The following is a 17,650-nucleotide window of genomic DNA, read 5'->3' on the forward strand; positions in this document are numbered from 1 at the left end:
ATTTTTTAATTGTTTTTTTCAAATAATGCTAGAAAATCTTGCCTCCCCTTCATTGAGATCCTCTTCCCCCATGAGAAGTTCCTCCATAGAAATATCCTTCCACATAACCACCCCCCTCAACTCTCCCCCCTAAACTAAAAAATCCCCCTCAAAACGTCTGTACACTTCCCAGTAACCATTACTATATGTAAACACAGGTCTAAGTTTGTAATTTGCAGCCCCTCCCACGGGGACTGCGGAGGAGTAAGTCGTCCCTAAAGACTTAGTTATTAGGTTTTCGACTATGGTGAATAAAATGGCTATCTCAGAATTTTGATCCGGTGACTTTTGGGAAAAAATGTGCGTGGGCGGGGCCTAAGTGCCCTCCAATTTTTTGGTCACTTAAAAAGGGCACTAGAACTTTTAATTTCCATTAGAATGAGCCCTCTCGCGACATTCTAGGACTACTCAGTCGATACCCCCTGGGGAAATAAAAAACAAAACAAAAAAACAAAAAAAATAAAAATAAAAATAAACACGCATCCGTGATCTGTCTTCTGGCAAAAAATGCGAAATTCCACATTTTTGTAGATAGGAGCTTGAAACTTCTATAATAAGATTCTCTGATACGCTGAATCTGATGGTGCGATTTTCGTTAAGATTGTATGACTTTTAGGGGGTGTTTTCCCCTATTTTCTAAAATAAGGCAATTCTCAGGCTCATAACTTTTGATGAGAATAACTGATCTTGATGAAATTTATATATTTGAAATAAGCATTAAAATACGATTCTTTTGATGTAGCTATTGGTATCAAAATTCCATTTTTTAGAGTTTTAGTTACTATTGAGCCGGGTCGCTCCTTACTACAGTTCGCTACCATGAACTGTTTGATTCATTATTGATTAAATAAAAAACAAGTTTTTTTTAACTGAAAGTAAGGAGCGACATTAAAACTTAAAACGAACAGAAATTAATTCGTTTATGAAAGGGGCTGCTTCCTCACCAACGTCCCGCTCTTTACGCTAAAGTTTGACTCTTTCTCTCAACTCTACTTTTCAAAACAGTAAAAAAACTTTAGCGTAAAGAGCGGGACGTTGGTGAGGAAGCAGCCCCTTTCATCAAGTAATTTCTGTTCATTTTAAGTTTTAATGTCGCTCCTTACTTTCAGTTTAAAAAAAACTTTTTTTTTATTTAATTTCTGGACATTTTTGAATCAATGCATGTTTTGACTTTGGCTCTCCGCAGAGGCATAATTAAAACGAAATTTGCATTTTTTTTTTTTTTGCTAAATGCCTTTCTCGTAGTTTTGATCTAATTATTTTGAGAAAAAAAGAGTGGGGGAAGAAGCCTAGTAGCCCTCCGATTTTTTGGTTTCTTAAAAAGGCAACTAGAACTTTTGATTTTTTACGAATGTTTTTATTAGTAAAAGATATACATAACTTAAAAAATTAGCTTACGTAACGAACTTTTGTATTCTCATGTTTTTATTACATATATGAGGGGGTCCACCCCCTCTTCAGTACCTCGCTCTTTACACTAAAGCTTAAATTTTGTCCCAATTCATTAAGAATGACCCCTGAGTCACAAAAGCTGTAGAATAAATAGTTGAAATTACTAAAAAATACTTTAGCGTAAAGAGCGAAGCATTAGGAGGAGGTGAGCCCCTAGTATGCGTAATAATTTCTGTTCCTTTTTAAGTTTTAATGCTGCTCCTTACTTCCAGTTGAAAAAACTTTTTCATATTTATTCATTGTTTTTTTTTTTAATAATGTTAGAAAATCCTGCTCTCTCTTCATGGAAATTTTTGTTCTCCCATGACAAACTCCTCGACGAAAAGTTCCCCCAACATATCCCCCTCTTCTCAACCCCTCCCCAAACCAAAAAAATCTCCCTGAAAACGTCTGTACACTTCCCAATAACCATTACTATATGTAAGCACTAGTCAAAGTTTGTAACTTGTAGCCCCTCTCCACGAGGACTGTGGTCCCCAAGGACCTAGTTATAAGGTTTTTCGACTCCGCTGAATAAAATGGCTATCTCAAAATTTTGATCCGTTGACTTTGGAAAACAATTAGCGTGGGAGGAGGCCTAGGTGCCCTCCAATTTTTTGGTCACTTAAAAAGGGCACTAGAACTTTTCATTTCCGTTAAAATGAGCCCTCTCACAACATTCTGGGACCTCTGGGGAAAAAATATGATCACCCCTGGAAAAAAAAGCAAAAAAAAAGCAAACAAACAAATAAACACGCATCCGTGATCCGCCTTCTAGCAAAAAATACAAAATTCCACATTTTTGTAGATAGGAGCTTGAAACTTCTACAAAGGGGTTCTCTGAGACGCTGAATCAGATGGTGTGATTTTCGTTAAGATCCTATGACGTTCAGGGGGTGTTTCCCCCTATTTTCTAGGATAGGCAAATTTTCTCAGGCTCGTAACTTTTGATGGGTAAGACTAAACTTGATTAAACTTATATATTTAAAATCAGCATTAAAATTCAATCCTTTGATGTATCTATTGGTATCAAAATACTTTTTTTTAGAGTTTGGTTACTATTGAGCCGGGTCGTTCCTTACTACAGTTCGTTATCACGAACTGTTTAATGTCTATTATTATTGTTATGCTTGTTATGATCATATTTGTTAGCATTATCATTCTATTTTATTTTTCATTTATTATTATTATATAGGATTTGCTTGATGAAAAATAAAGATGCTCTTACGAAATTTTAGCTAAAAAAAAAATTATGAAAAAGTCCAGGTACGTATTTTTGAGACTACAGTGACTTTCACAAATCATACGTAATTTTTTAGGCTAAATATCTAAGCTACTCAAAGTTGAGTATAACTTTCTCTCCTAAATTGGTCTTTTCACACTAATCTACCATAAAAATCTAAAAAAAAAATGCATTTATCAACTGAATTGGCTAGAATAACGATATATGAAGCGTTCTTAAATTCGAAATGCGAAAGATAAATGGAAATTCAAGCTCTGTTCAAGCGTGAAAGAGTTTCTATCAAAAGTCTATTCATATATTCGCCAAATATATCTACATAAACTTAACATAAATAAAACTAAAATCCAATAGTTCATGGTAAAGATCTGTAAAAAGGAGTGACTCGGCCCAATAGTAACCTAAACTCTAAAAAACTGAATTTTGATAACAACTTATGCATCAAAGAATTTTTGTATGCTGATTCCAAATATATAAAATATATTGAGTCCAATTTCACCCATTAAAAGCTAAAACCCTAACGAAATTTGCAAGATTTTTGAAAGGGGGCAACCCCAAATGTCAATTGATATTAAAGACCATCAGATCAGTGCATTAGAAAACCCTGCTGTAGAGGTTTCAAGTCCCTATCTGCAATTAAATAAAAAAAAATCAATAAAATTAAATAAAAAAATGCCCCCTTTTTTTAAAGGGGGCAACCCCAAATGTCAATTGATATTAATGAAGACCATCAGATCAGTGCATTAGAAAACCCTGCTGTAGAGGTTTCAAGTCCCTATCTGCAATTAAATAAAAAAAAAATCAATAAAATTAAATAAAAAAATTCCCCTTTTTTTAAAGGGGGCAACCCCAAATGTCAATTGATATTAATGAAGACCATCAGATCAGTGCATTAGAAAACCCTGCTGTAGAGGTTTCAAGTCCCTATCTGCAATTAAATAAAAAAAAATCAATAAAATTAAATAAAAAAAAATGCCCCCTTTTTTTAAAGGGGGCAACCCCAAATGTCAATTGATATTAATGAAGACCATCAGATCAGTGCATTAGAAAACCCTGCTGTAGAGGTTTCAAGTCCCTATCTGCAATTAAATAAAAAAAAAATCAATAAAATTAAATAAAAAAATTCCTCTTTTTTTAAAGGGGGCAACCCCAAATGTCAATTGATATTAATGAAGACCATCAGATCAGTGCATTAGAAAACCCTGCTGTAGAGGTTTCAAGTCCCTATCTGCAATTAAATAAAAAAAAATCAATAAAATTAAATAAAAAAAAATGCCCCCTTTTTTTAAAGGGGGCAACCCCAAATGTCAATTAATATTAATGAAGACCATCAGATCAGTGCATTAGAAAACCCTGCTGTAGAGGTTTCAAGTCCCTATCTGCAATTAAATAAAAAAAAATCAATAAAATTAAATAAAAAAAATGCCCCCTTTTTTTAAAGGGGGCAACCCCAAATGTCAATTGATATTAATGAAGACCATCAGATCAGTGTATTAGAAAACCCTGCTGTAGAGGTTTCAAGTCCCTATCTGCAATTAAATAAAAAAAAATCAATAAAATTAAATAAAAAAAATTCCCCTTTTTTTAAAGGGGGCAACCCCAAATGTCAATTGATATTAATGAAGACCATCAGATTAGTGCATTAGAAAACCCTGCTGTAGAGGTTTCAAGTCCCCATCTGCAATTAAATAAAAAAAATCAATAAAATTAAATAAAAAAATTCCCCTTTTTTTAAAGGGGGCAACCCCAAATGTCAATTGATATTAATGAAGACCATCAGATCAGTGCATTAGAAAACCCTGCTGTAGAGGTTTCAAGTCCCTATCTGCAATTAAATAAAAAAAAAATCAATAAAATTAAATAAAAAAAAATGCCCCCTTTTTTTAAAGGGGGTAACCCCAAATGTCAATTGATATTAATGAAGACCATCAGATCAGTGCATTAGAAAACCCTGCTGTAGAGGTTTCAAGTCCCTATCTGCAATTAAATAAAAAAAAATCAATAAAATTAAATAAAAAATTCCCCTTTTTTAAAGGGGGCAACCCCAAATGTCAATTGATATTAATGAAGACCATCAGATCAGTGCATTAGAAAACCCTGCTGTAGAGGTTTCAAGTCCCTATCTGCAATTAAATAAAAAAAAATCAATAAAAATAAATAAAAAAAAATGCCCCCTTTTTTTAAAGGGGGCAACCCCAAATGTCAATTGATATTAATGAAGACCATCAGATCAGTGCATTAGAAAACCCTGCTGTAGAGGTTTCAAGTCCCTATCTGCAATTAAATAAAAAAAAATCAATAAAATTAAATAAAAAAATTCCCCTTTTTTTAAAGGGGGCAACCCCAAATGTCAATTGATATTAATGAAGACCATCGGATCAGTGCATTAGAAAACCCTGCTGTAGAGGTTTCAAGTCCCTATCTGCAATTAAATAAAAAAAAATCAATAAAATTAAATAAAAAAAAAATGCCCCCTTTTTTTAAAGGGGGCAACCCCAAATGTCAATTGATATTAATGAAGACCATCAGATCAGTGCATTAGAAAACCCTGCTGTAGAGGTTTCAAGTCCCTATCTGCAATTAAATAAAAAAAAAATCAATAAAATTAAATAAAAAAAATTCCCCTTTTTTTAAAGGGGGCAACCCCAAATGTCAATTGATATTAATGAAGACCATCAGATCAGTGCATTAGAAAACCCTGCTGTAGAGGTTTCAAGTCCCTATCTGCAATTAAATAAAAAAAAATCAATAAAATTAAATAAAAAAAAATGCCCCCTTTTTTTAAAGGGGGCAACCCCAAATGTCAATTGATATTAATGAAGACCATCAGATCAGTGCATTAGAAAACCCTGCTGTAGAGGTTTCAAGTCCCTATCTGCAATTAAATAAAAAAAAATCAATAAAATTAAATAAAAAAAAATGCCCCCTTTTTTTAAGGGGGCAACCCCAAATGTCAATTGATATTAATGAAGACCATCAGATCAGTGCATTAGAAAACCCTGCTGTAGAGGTTTCAAGTCCCTATCTGCAATTAAATAAAAAAAAATCAATAAAATTAAATAAAAAAATTCCCCTTTTTTTAAAGGGGGCAACCCCAAATGTCAATTGATATTAATGAAGACCATCAGATCAGTGTATTAGAAAACCCAGCTGTAGAGGTTTCAAGTTCCTATATGCAATTAAATAAAAAAAAATCAATAAAATTAAATAAAAAAATTCCCCTTTTTTTAAAGGGGGCTACCCCAAATGTCAATTGATATTAATGAAGACCATCAGATCAGTGCATTAGAAAACCCTGCTGTAGAGGTTTCAAGTCCCTATCTGCAATTAAATAAAAAAAAAAATCAATAAAATTAAATAAAAAAATTCCCCTTTTTTTAAAGGGGGCAACCCCAAATTTCAATTGATATTAATGAAGACCATCAGATCAGTGCATTAGAAAACCCTGCTGTAGAGGTTTCAAGTCCCTATCTGCAATTAAATAAAAAAAATCAATAAAATTAAATAAAAAAAAATGCCCCCTTTTTTTAAAGGAGGCAACCCCAAATGTCAATTGATATTAATGAAGACCATCAGATCAGTGCATTAGAAAACCCTGCTGTAGAGGTTTCAAGTCCCTATCTGCAATTAAATAAAAAAAATCAATAAAATTAAATAAAAAAATTCCCCTTTTTTTAAAGGGGGCAACCCCAAATGTCAATTGATATTAATGAAGACCATCAGATCAGTGCATTAGAAAACCCCTTCTGTAGAGGTTTCAAGTCCCTATCTGCAATTAAATAAAAAAAAAATCAATAAAATTAAATAAAAAAATTCCCCTTTTTTTAAAGGGGGCAACCCCAAATGTCAATTGATATTAATGAAGACCATCAGATCAGTGCATTAGAAAACCCTGCTGTAGAGGTTTCAAGTCCCTATCTGCAATTAAATAAAAAAAAATCAACTGAAAGTGAGGAGTAACGTTAAAACTTAAGACGAACAGAAATTATTACGTGTATGAGGGGGTTGCTCCCTCCTCAACACCTCGCTCTTTACGCAAAAATTTGTGTACTTTTAAAAAAGCTACCTATTGTTCTAATTAAACAATCCTTGTGTTTCAGGAGTCTTTCTTAAAGAAGTGGGACAAAATTCAAACTTTAGCGTACAGAGTGAGGTGTTACTCAGGGGGTAATCTCCTTCAGACAATTCATAATTTCCGTTCGTTTTAAGTTTTAAGGGTTTTTCCTTACTTTCAGTTGAAAAAACTCGTTTTTTTCATTTAATTTCTGATCGTTTTTAAGTAATGCCGGGAAATCTGACCCCACCTCCACGGAGACAATTGGTTTTTCCCCTTTTTTTCGAAAATCAGGCAAATTTTCTCAGGCTCTTAGCCTTTAATCGGCAAGACCAAACTTAATGAAACTTACAAATTTAAAATCAAACAGTTCGTGGTAACGAACTGTAGTAAGGAGCGACCCGGCTCAATAGTAAACGAAACTCTAAAAAAAGAATTTTGATGCTAAAATATACATCAAAAGAATCAGATTTTCATGCTGATTTTAAATATATAAGTTTCATCAAATTTAGTCTTTGTCACAAAAGTTACGAGCCTGAAAAAGTTTGCCTTATTTTAGAAAATAGGGGAAAGCACCCCCTAAAAGTCACAGAATCTTAACGAAAATCACACCATCGCATTCGGCGTATCAGAGAACTCAATAGCAAAATTTTCAAGCTCCTATCTACAAAAATGTGGAATTTCGTATTTTTTGCCAGAAGACAAATCACAGGTGCGTGTTTATTTGTTGTTTTTTTTTTTCCCAAGGGTCATCGCATCGACCAAGTGGTCCTAGAATGTCGCAAGAGGGCTCATTCTAACGGAAATGAAAAGTTCTAGTGCCCTTATTAAGTGACCAAAAAAATTGGAGGGCACCTAGGCCCCCTCCCACGCTCATTTTTTCTCCAAAGTCAACAGATCAAAATTTTGAGGTAGCCATTTTGTTCCGCATAGTCAAAAACCATAATAACTATGTCTTTGGGAATGACTTACTCCCCCACAGTCCCTGGGGGAGGGGCTGCAAGTTACAAACTTCGACCAGTGTTTATATATAATAATCGTTATTGGGAAGTGTACAGTCGTTTTCAGGGGATTTTTTTCGGTTTTGGGGGTGGGGTTGAGGGGAGGGGAGGGGAGGGGGCTATGTGGGAGGATCTTTCCTTGGAGAAATATGTCATGGGGGAACAGAAATTCAATGAAAAGGGTGCAGGATTTTCTAAAATTACTATAAAAAAAAACAATAAAAAAATAAACATGGAAAAGTTTTTTCAATTGAAAGTAAAGAGCAGCATTGAAACTTAAAACGAACAGAGAATATTACGCATATGAGGGGTTCTAAAAATACTTTAGCATAAAGAGTGAGGTATTTAGGAGGAGATAAATATCTCGCTCTTTATGCTATAGTATTTTTAGTAATTTCAACTATTTATTCTACGGCCTTTCTGATTCAGGGGTCATTCTTAAAGAATTGGGACAAAACTTATGATTTAGTGTAAGTTTCATATACATAATAAAAATTAAAGAATATAAAAGTTTGTTACGTAAGTTAATTCTTAAGTTACGTATATTTTTTATTAATAAAAAAATTCGTTAAAAATTAAAATTTATAGTTGCCTTTTTATATAACCGAAAAATTGCACGGCAACTAGGCCTCCTTCCCCATCCCTTATTTCTCAAAATCGTCTGATCAAAACTAAGAGAAAGCCATTTAGCCAAAAAAGGAATTAATATGCAAATTTCATTTTAATGATTTATGTGTGGAAAGCCAAAATCAAACATGCATTAATTCAAAAACGTTCAGAAATTACATAAAAAAAAACTAGTTTTGTTAACTGAAAGTAAGGAGCGACATTAGAACTTAAAACGAACAGAAATTACTCCGTGTATGAAATGGGCTGTCCCCTCCGCAATCCCTCGCTCTTTACGCTAAAGTTTGACTCTTTGCCACAATTCTGCTTTTTAAAACAATTAAAAGCTTTAGCGTAAAGAGCGAGGGATTGCGGAGGGGACAACCCATTTCATATACGGAGTAATTTCTGTTCGTTTTAAGTTTTAATGTCGCTCCTTACTTTCAGTTAAAAAAACTAGTTTTTTTTTATGTAATTATCATGATAATTACTCTTAATTCTGTTTTTTAGATGATATGGTATCAAAATTCTGTTTTTTAGAGTTTCGATTACTATTGAGCAGGGTCACTCCTTCCTTATAGTTCGTTACCACGAACTGTTTGAAAATATATAATTATATTTTTTGCCAGTATAAAGATCACAGCTTTTTTTTTTTTTTTTTTTTTATTCCCATGGTTAATCCAGTTGAACGAATGGTCCTAAGAGATCAGAAGAGGGGCTCATTAAAACAGAAATTTTAAGCTAAAATGCCCCTTTCTAAGTGACTGAAAAGATTGGAGGACAAGTGACCCCATTCCAGACTCCATTATTTACCAAAAGACATCCGTGAAAATTTTAGCATAACTATTTTACTCAGTATCAAACAGTTCGTGGTAACGAACTGTAGTAAGGAGCGACCCGGCTCAATAGTAAACGAAACTTTAAAAAACGGAATTCCGACGCCAAAAGACACATCAAAAGAATTGAATTTTTATGCTGATTTGAAATATATAAGTTTCATCAAATTTAGTCTTTGTCATCAAAAAATACGAGCCTGAGAAAATTTGCCTTGTTTTGGAAAATAGGGAGAAACACCCCTTAAAAGTCATAGAATCTTACCGAAAATCACACCATCGCATTCAGCGTATCAGAGAACCATGTAGCAATAATTTCAAGCTCCTATCTACAAAAATGTGGAATTTCGTATTTTTGCCAGAGGACAGATCACGGGTGCGTGTTTATTTGTTGTTTTTTTTTCCAAGGGTAATCGTGTCGACCAAGTGCCCTTTTTAAGTAACAAAAAAATTGGAAGGCATATAGGCCCCCTCCCACGCTCATTTTTTTCCCAAAATTAACGGATCAAAATTTTGAGATTGCCATTTTGTTTTGCATAGTCGAAAAGCATAATAACTATGTCTTTGGGGATGACTTACTCCCCCACAGTCCCTGGCGGAGGGGCTGCAAGCTACAAACGTTGACCAGTGTTTACATACAGTAATGGTTATTGGGAAGTGCACAGACGTTTTCAGGGCAATTTTTTGGTTTGGGATGGGGTTGAGAGGAGGGGGCTATGTGGGAGGATCTTTCCTTGGAGGAATACGTCATGGGGGAAGAGAAATTCAATGAAAAGGGCGCGGGATTTTCAAGTATTACTATAAAAAAAAAACAATGAAAAAATAAAAATGAAAAAGTTTTTTTAATTGGAAGTAAGGAGTAGCATTAAAACTTAAAACAGACAGAGATTATTACGAATATGAGGGTTCTAAAAATACTTTAGCATAAAAACGAGGTATTTAGGAGGTGATAAATTCAGCTCTTTATGCTAGCTTTTATGCTAAGTATTTTTAGTAATTTCAACTATTTATTCTACGGCCTTTCTAATCAGGGGTCAGTCTTAAAGAATTAGGACGAAACTTAAGATTTAGTGTAACGATTGAGGTATTAACGAGGGGACAAACCCCCTCATATACATAATAAAAATATAAGAATATAAAAGTTTGTTACGTAAGTTAATTCTTAACTTACGTATATTTTTTACTAATAAAAACGTTCGTTAAAAATTAAAAGTTCTATTTGCCTTTTTGAGTAACCGAAAAATTGGAGGTAACCTAGTCCTCCTTCTCCACCCCTTATTTCTTAAAATCGTCTGATCAAAACTAAGAGAAAGCCATTTAGCCAAAAAAGGAATTAATATGCAAATTTAATTTTAATAGTTGATGTGTGGAGAGCCAAAATAATACATGTATTAATTCAAAAACGTTCAGAAATTAAATAAAAAAACTAGTTTTTTCAACTGAAAGTAAGGAGCGACATTAAAACTTAAAACGAACAGAAATTACTCCGTATATTAAATGGGTTGTCCCCTCCGCAATCCCTCGCTCTTTACGCTAAAGTTTCACTGTTTGCCACAATTCTAGTTTTTTACTGTTTGCCACAATTCCACTAGTTTTTTTATATTTAATAGTTGGAGACCGATAGCTATGCGTCTGGGAAGGATATGATTTCTCTCATAGCGCCTAGGGAAAGGGCTGTTATTTATGCGTTTTGGCCATTGTTTGCATGTAGTAAATGGAAATTTTTCAGAGGGGAGTTTTGCGGGGTGGGAAGGGGGATTCTCCACGGGGAGAATTTTCCATGGGGAGTAAGGTTTCTCCAGTGAATTTTCCAAGGCAAATGGTCGGAAATTGAACATATAAAAAACGAGTTTTTTCAACAAGAAAGTAAGGAGCAACATTAAAACAGCATAAAACGAATACACCATGATTTATTTCTTCTAGACAGATTACTCTCGAAAAATTTCTAACAGAATCACTTGACTTACAAACACATACCATTGAAAAACTGTATATAAGTAAAATTCTGCTCTAAAAAAAGCTTGATTCAGTATGTTAATTTGAAACACCCCTATCAGCAGAGTTTTAATAAGGATAGACATAGAAAAAAATGGAATCATGAAGAATCTTAAAGAAACGTAATCAAAATATTATTTTAAGACGCACTTATTTGAAGAAAAAACTTTATATTTATTCTACTGATGCTATACGGAAAAATGTTCTTTTATGAATCTACTTTAGATTTACTATCTTATCAAATTAATATTAAATTAAACCATTGGAAAGCACATCGTACAATAAACAGAATATTTTTCCGCAGCGTTTGCAGGATGTAAATACTGCGATATATTTTATCTTTTACTAAACCATTAGTTTTCTAAACAAAATAAGTAAAATTAATCCAAAATTCGGGAAACTATTTTCATCTATGCCAATTATCTTGTGTTTTCAGTAAAGATCGAGTCATACGCTAATGTTAATAGTAATAAGAAGTAGCCTAGCAACCTTTAATCCTGGCAGTTTTTGTTGTTCTTCAGTTATTATAAGTGGTGGCACATTTACTTGATAAAATACAGTCATCAAACTTCATAAAAGTAAGATTAAAGTCTTAGCATGTCCCTTCATTTTAATGAGCAAGTTCGAATTATTGTTATTGTTTTAATATTTGTATTTATATTGTGTTAAAATTGTTGAAACATTAAGTAGGATAAAAAAAAACATCTTGGCATATTTATTGTGTTCGACCCTGTCGGTTTAATACTGACTTCCCCGAATGAAAACTGTAAAAGATAACAATGGATACTTCTCCGGCAACTTGTTAACTGAAAGGCAATTGACGGGTAGGTGAATAACAACACTAATCACGTGATTTCAACTGCAAACAGAACTTACTTATAGATTACTTAACTATTTACAAATCACTCATATGAACTATCCGAAGTTCATGCAACTACCCCCTTTCAAATGAATTGCCCCTAGGAAAAATAAATAAATAAATGAAGTGTATTGAACCCTTATGGCTCTTTTCTACCGGCAACGCTATAGCATTGCCTCTGACTTAAACAGGAGAGTAAAATTTTCAATTTCACAACTATTCAACATCCGAAATAATCCAGGGGGAATATGAGGAGGTTGAATTATCCGTCGGGAATTTTCTGTAAGGGAGTAAATTTTCCAGGGGGATTTTATGGGGGGGATTTCGCGTGTGTGAAATTTTCTGGGGGAAAGGGAGTGCAGCAAATGCCTAGAAACACTTCGCCTATCGGATAACTAGCCTATACCATTTCAATTAGTAATCTTCCTAACTTCTGACGTCAATTACTTCTCGTGTGCTAGGGGGAAACAATTGGGTTTATCGGATAAGTAATCCTGGGATGCTTGAATACACTAGCCGCTTCAACGAGCATGATTTAATGTTTCACGTTAGTGATGAAATCACAATCTTCTTATAAATTCACGCATATTCATTTTATTGCAGATGTTGGAAAGATTAGCTACTTTAGCTACTTCCGCAACGACAATACCATAGATCATACAAGGCCATTTCGTGGACCTGAAAAAGCTAGAAGTTTGGTTTTAGATCAATTTAACCGATTTATGGCTGACCATCATGCCACCAGCTTCGACTGGGATCAGCCAGAAAGCTTCCAGAGACCATCACCAGTGGGCAGTCAGCTTATCTCTTCGCAAGGGCTACCAGCGCCTAAACAGGGATACGGTGTACCTAAAGCGCATCCTCTTAAGTAAGTTGATTATGTTCTGGACGCTGAAGGGTCCCTTAACATCACAGATTTTCAGAAAAAGTGGCAAAAATAAGTTTATCCTTAATGGCTAGTTAATTTGGTATTTTTCGCAAAAAGAAACTAAATGAAAACAGGACTCCCTATCATCATAGAGTCTCAATGATATATGTAGCCAGACATATATCAAATATTATTAATTTCATCATCCACACAGAGGAGATACAAAGAAACGCCATCTAAACCATAGTTCAAAGACCCTTACCTTATTAATTGTTTTGAGAAAATGGTAAACACGCAAAGATGCACATTTTCAAATAATTTGACGTACTATTTCGAAGATTAGGTGTCGCACGGCCTTCCTTAGGATATTCTAATGTGCGATGGCCGCTAAAAAACACAAAACCTAAACAACAAACATTTCAGTCTACCCTCCTAACTGGATGAAAATACCCCAGCAAAAAGACCGAGTTTTCAGTTCTGAATTTAATAGGAGGTGAAAACTTGCGTCTTTCTTGTGCCATATCGAAGTCTGGAATTGACCTTACCTGTAAATTTCACATATAGTTTCACAATAAAATGGGGTATGTGTGAATGTGGTCACAAAGCTCTTGTCGTTAGGACATATTTTCAAGGTTGTTGTGAATCAACCAGCCTCAATGATAGCTACCAGCTAGTGTTCAAGTTGTGGCTTTGGTGTTCAGGACCAATTTAACCGGCGATTTAAATTCTAGTCACTTGAGCATATATAAAGCGGTGTCAGAACTTGCTCAAATGTAAACAGAAGCCTCAGCTATTATCCCAGTTTTAATTTTCCGGATTTCACACCTCGTTTGAATTTTGTAGAGGGAAATAAGGATTGCTCTTAATTATGTTCTTTTTTTTCGTTCCGCCCGGAACCTTCTCAAACAAGGTTGGGAATGCAATGTAATTTAATATAAAGCTAATAACTGTAGTTCTGTTCCAATCATAATTTAGCTGCTATTCACAGTAAGGGGAAGAAACTTGTCATTCGTACTTATATATTTTAACTATGAAATATTTTATAGTTTCCTGATTACTTAGGGTTGTCGGGCAAGTAGAGTTCTTTTCACCTCTTATTCATATCCTCTGTACGTCACGAGTTGCAGCACGTCTCATGAGAACGAAAATATTGCCCCTAGATTAGAAATTGTTATAGTATAACTGAGGGAAAGAGGTCAGTGATTTTCTTCGTTCATTTCCTCTGCTCAATACCCACTGAATATACATAAATCAATGTAATGCGTTGGATCTCTCTGTTAAGATTTTGAGGCCTGTCTATTAAGTCAGACTAAATGAGGAGAATAGAAAACGTACCATTCATTATTTTGGTTTAATCTACTGAATACTTTGTACAGTTTTGGTCTTTCAAAGAACTACCTAATGAAGTTATGAGGTAATGGAGTTAATATGGAGCTAATGGAGCTAATGGAAATAATATGGAGCTAATGGAGCAAATATGGATCTAATGGAGCTAATATGGATCTAATGGAGCTAATATGGAGCTAATGGAGCTAATATGGAGCTAATGGAGATAATATGGAGTTAATTGAGCTAATATGTATCTAATGGAGCTAATGGAGCTAATAGCTAATGGAGCTCTTTTCAGCTTTTATCCATATTCTATGTACAATTGACATCTGGTGAAAACAAAGAACGTGTTTCTAAACTAATTTCACTTAAAGGTAAGAGGTAGTGTCCTAATTTCTGCCTAGTTGTGGAGGTCAGGCCTGATATAGCTTTTTGGGGGAGAAGGAACAGTGGCCTTAAATTGTTTTAATTTTTTATTCTTTACTGCTCCGTCATTCAGGATCAGTCCATATACCCTCGTTCTGTTATATACTCTTAGCTAAGACTTTGTTGGTTGTATAAGACAAAGGGGAAACATATGATTCCTACTTAGACTTTGATAGGCCAAATATTTCTTATTGTTTTTCTAGTTCTAAGGGATTTCTAATTGATAGAGTTCTTTTCCTATGCTATTTTTACTGTCTGTATAGTGCCAGATAAAGCAAGTCTTATGAGAGCATAGAATAATAAAAGCCATGACGAACATGAATGCATGAAAAATACAAAATACGAAATTGCATTCTTACTAAAACCCTAAATAAATATTCATGAGGGTTGGGAAGGGGGGAGGCATCAGCCCCCCTAGAACTTCAAATTTATAACTATATACTAACGAGAACTTTTTTTTATGTTGAAACTGTTCTGTTGAACGTTCACTGGTAGATGGTTGAAAAAAAATTAGAAATAAACAGAAATTTGCAAATATCGTCTCTGATATAGATATTTATGTTTCGACTTACAATCCTGATTTTGGTCCAATATATAGATAAGTTAGTTTCGATATTTACTATCGCCCAACTTTAAAGTTTTGAATTGAATTCTTAGAACAAGAAGCTGTTATCTAACCGTAATGTGATTTGTGTCAAATCGCTTTTATGGTGCTTAAGTTTTCTTTAAAATGGAAGTAGGATAGTGGGTTTCTTCTATTATAGTATTGTAAGAAGATAATAAGAGTATAGGTATCCAAGAAGATTGGTGCTGAAGCTAATTGATGACTTATGATTTTTGGTGATTATTGATGATCAAAGATTGCAAAAGGAAAGATAGAACTTACTGACGATACGAGGTTTTGCGAACTGCCGATATAACTTCAGCTCCCTCCTCTTCCATCACAGAATCGGTTGATCCCTCTCCCCTAGACAATTTGCTGCCTATACCCATATACGCGTTACTAATATTCTCTGCTTTATTCTTGAACTTTAAAAAATGGCATATTTAAGGATTTTCAGAATTAGGATTTTACTCGTTGTAATCTTTAAATTTTACTTTTTTTTTAGATATTCAGTGCCAAAAACGTCGTATGGAGTTCCACAAGGAATGCCAGTTGGTGCACCTATTGCTGATACGAAGAATATGCCAACTTTATCAGATATCATAACTCCTAAACAATATTTTCTTGAACAAAATTCCCAACCTACTTTGCAGTTCAGATAATGCTAATTAATAAATGTTTTGCAATTTATCTACCTATGTTATGTTTAATAAATGTTATCTATTTTTTTAAATGAATGTCTGAGTTACAATGTTATTTCTGAAAATTGACATATTCTGCCATAATTTTTCAAAAACTCGTTCGACTATTTTAAGAATCCAAGCATTTATGGTAGCTTCATTTATTAGCAAGATCCGAGATGTATCATCAGTTTGACCATACACCTGATTGACAATACACATAATACAGTTTGACGATTTGACAATACATGACAATAGTCTTGAGAATTGATGATTACCAATTGAATGGGGCCTTAGCCGATACGACCGACGAAAATCCCCAAAACAATGTTGGTTTGTAAGATAAGGAGCTGTTAAAAACTTCATGTCTTATCCCCGCGGCAATGACCTGTCCTTCGGAAGGGTAGTAACCCTCGAAACAATCTGGGAAAAGTGCTGCACACAGCTGGCCAATCTCAAGTTCTGGGAGATTGACCACACGCCAGTGCTTCAACTTTTTAGTCCAGGATTACCGCGAATATAATCAACAAATTTACCTTGGAAATTTTTCATACCTTAAATTTGTCACACCTTAAATTTGTCACACCTTAAATTTGTCACACCTTAAATTTGTCACACCTAATATCATGGATTTTGTATCAATCCTTCAAATGGATACAAAACATTTGATCGGTCGATTAAATTTTTTGTACAAAAGAACGTCAGGTGTTAAAGGGTCAACTCCAAGTTTTGAACCTCATGAATCTTGGCTTCAATTGCAATTTAATAGCAAATTGTTTTTATTTCAGTGTTTCTCTTCTTCTTTATTTTTCTATGTTTACTGATACCAAAAATGTGCCTTGAATCCTTATTTTGATTTGCCGATCATAAAAATTGATAATAGAATTATTGATGAGAAATTGGAAATAGCAAATTACATGGGTCATTATTTTTCGAAGATTGGTAGTGTTATACAGAATGAAGTGTCTGGAGGTGGTGGTGCCGTCAATATTAACACACATCCTTTAAGCATGCAGGATGGGTTTGAATTTGTACCATGTACTGTTGAAGAGGTCGAAAAAATTGTTTGTAGCCTTAAATCAAATTCTTCTGGTGTAGATGGATTGAACCTAAAGGCTTTTAATTTTGTGTCGGTGGATCATATGCCGGTACTGGTTTATTTAATTAATCTCTCAATGGTTAAAGGACATTTCCTGTCGGAATTGAAACGGTCTAAAATCATACCTTTACATAAAGGTGGGGACCCCTCGGACCCCCGTAACTGGCAACCAATTTCCATTGTACCTTTATTTAGTAAAATATATGAAAAAGTTATTTATAAGCGATTATATGATTTTTTTGGATTTGAAGAAAATATTGTACAATGGACAGTTTGGTTTCAGAAGTAAACATTCCACTAGTAATGCAGTACACCATCTTTTAAGTTTTGTTGATAATGCGCTCGAAAATAATATGGTTCCTTTAACTGTTTTTATAGATTTCCGTAAGGCTTTTGACACTGTTGATTTTAATACTCTTCTAAATAGACTAAGTCGGCTTGGGTTAGGTAGTACTTGTGTAAAGTGGTTTTCATCGTACTTGCATGGCCGGACTATCAAAAATGCTTTATCAGATATATTAAGTAGAGAGTTTGGTGTTAAGTGTGAGGGGCCTCAAGATTCCGTGCTGGGACCTCTACTTTATCT

At 34.1% G+C, this 17,650-nt stretch overlaps 1 protein-coding gene across 2 annotated transcripts in view; it reads left to right on the forward strand.

The window, feature by feature from the left end:
* The window catches only part of LOC136037040 (uncharacterized), a 90,193-nt gene extending 74,171 nt beyond the window's left edge, over positions 1–16,022 (forward strand). For both annotated transcript variants that reach the window (XM_065719459.1, XM_065719468.1), the window contains 2 exons: positions 12,662–12,926; positions 15,791–16,022. In XM_065719459.1, the coding sequence (XP_065575531.1) occupies positions 12,662–12,926; positions 15,791–15,947 (422 nt within the window). In that variant the 3' untranslated portion in view covers positions 15,948–16,022. The remainder of the gene's footprint in view (positions 1–12,661; positions 12,927–15,790) is intronic.
* Positions 16,023–17,650: the final 1,628 nt, after the last annotated feature.

Source organism: Artemia franciscana, chromosome 2 (assembly GCF_032884065.1).
Source record: "Artemia franciscana chromosome 2, ASM3288406v1, whole genome shotgun sequence".
NCBI lineage: Eukaryota > Metazoa > Arthropoda > Branchiopoda > Anostraca > Artemiidae > Artemia > Artemia franciscana.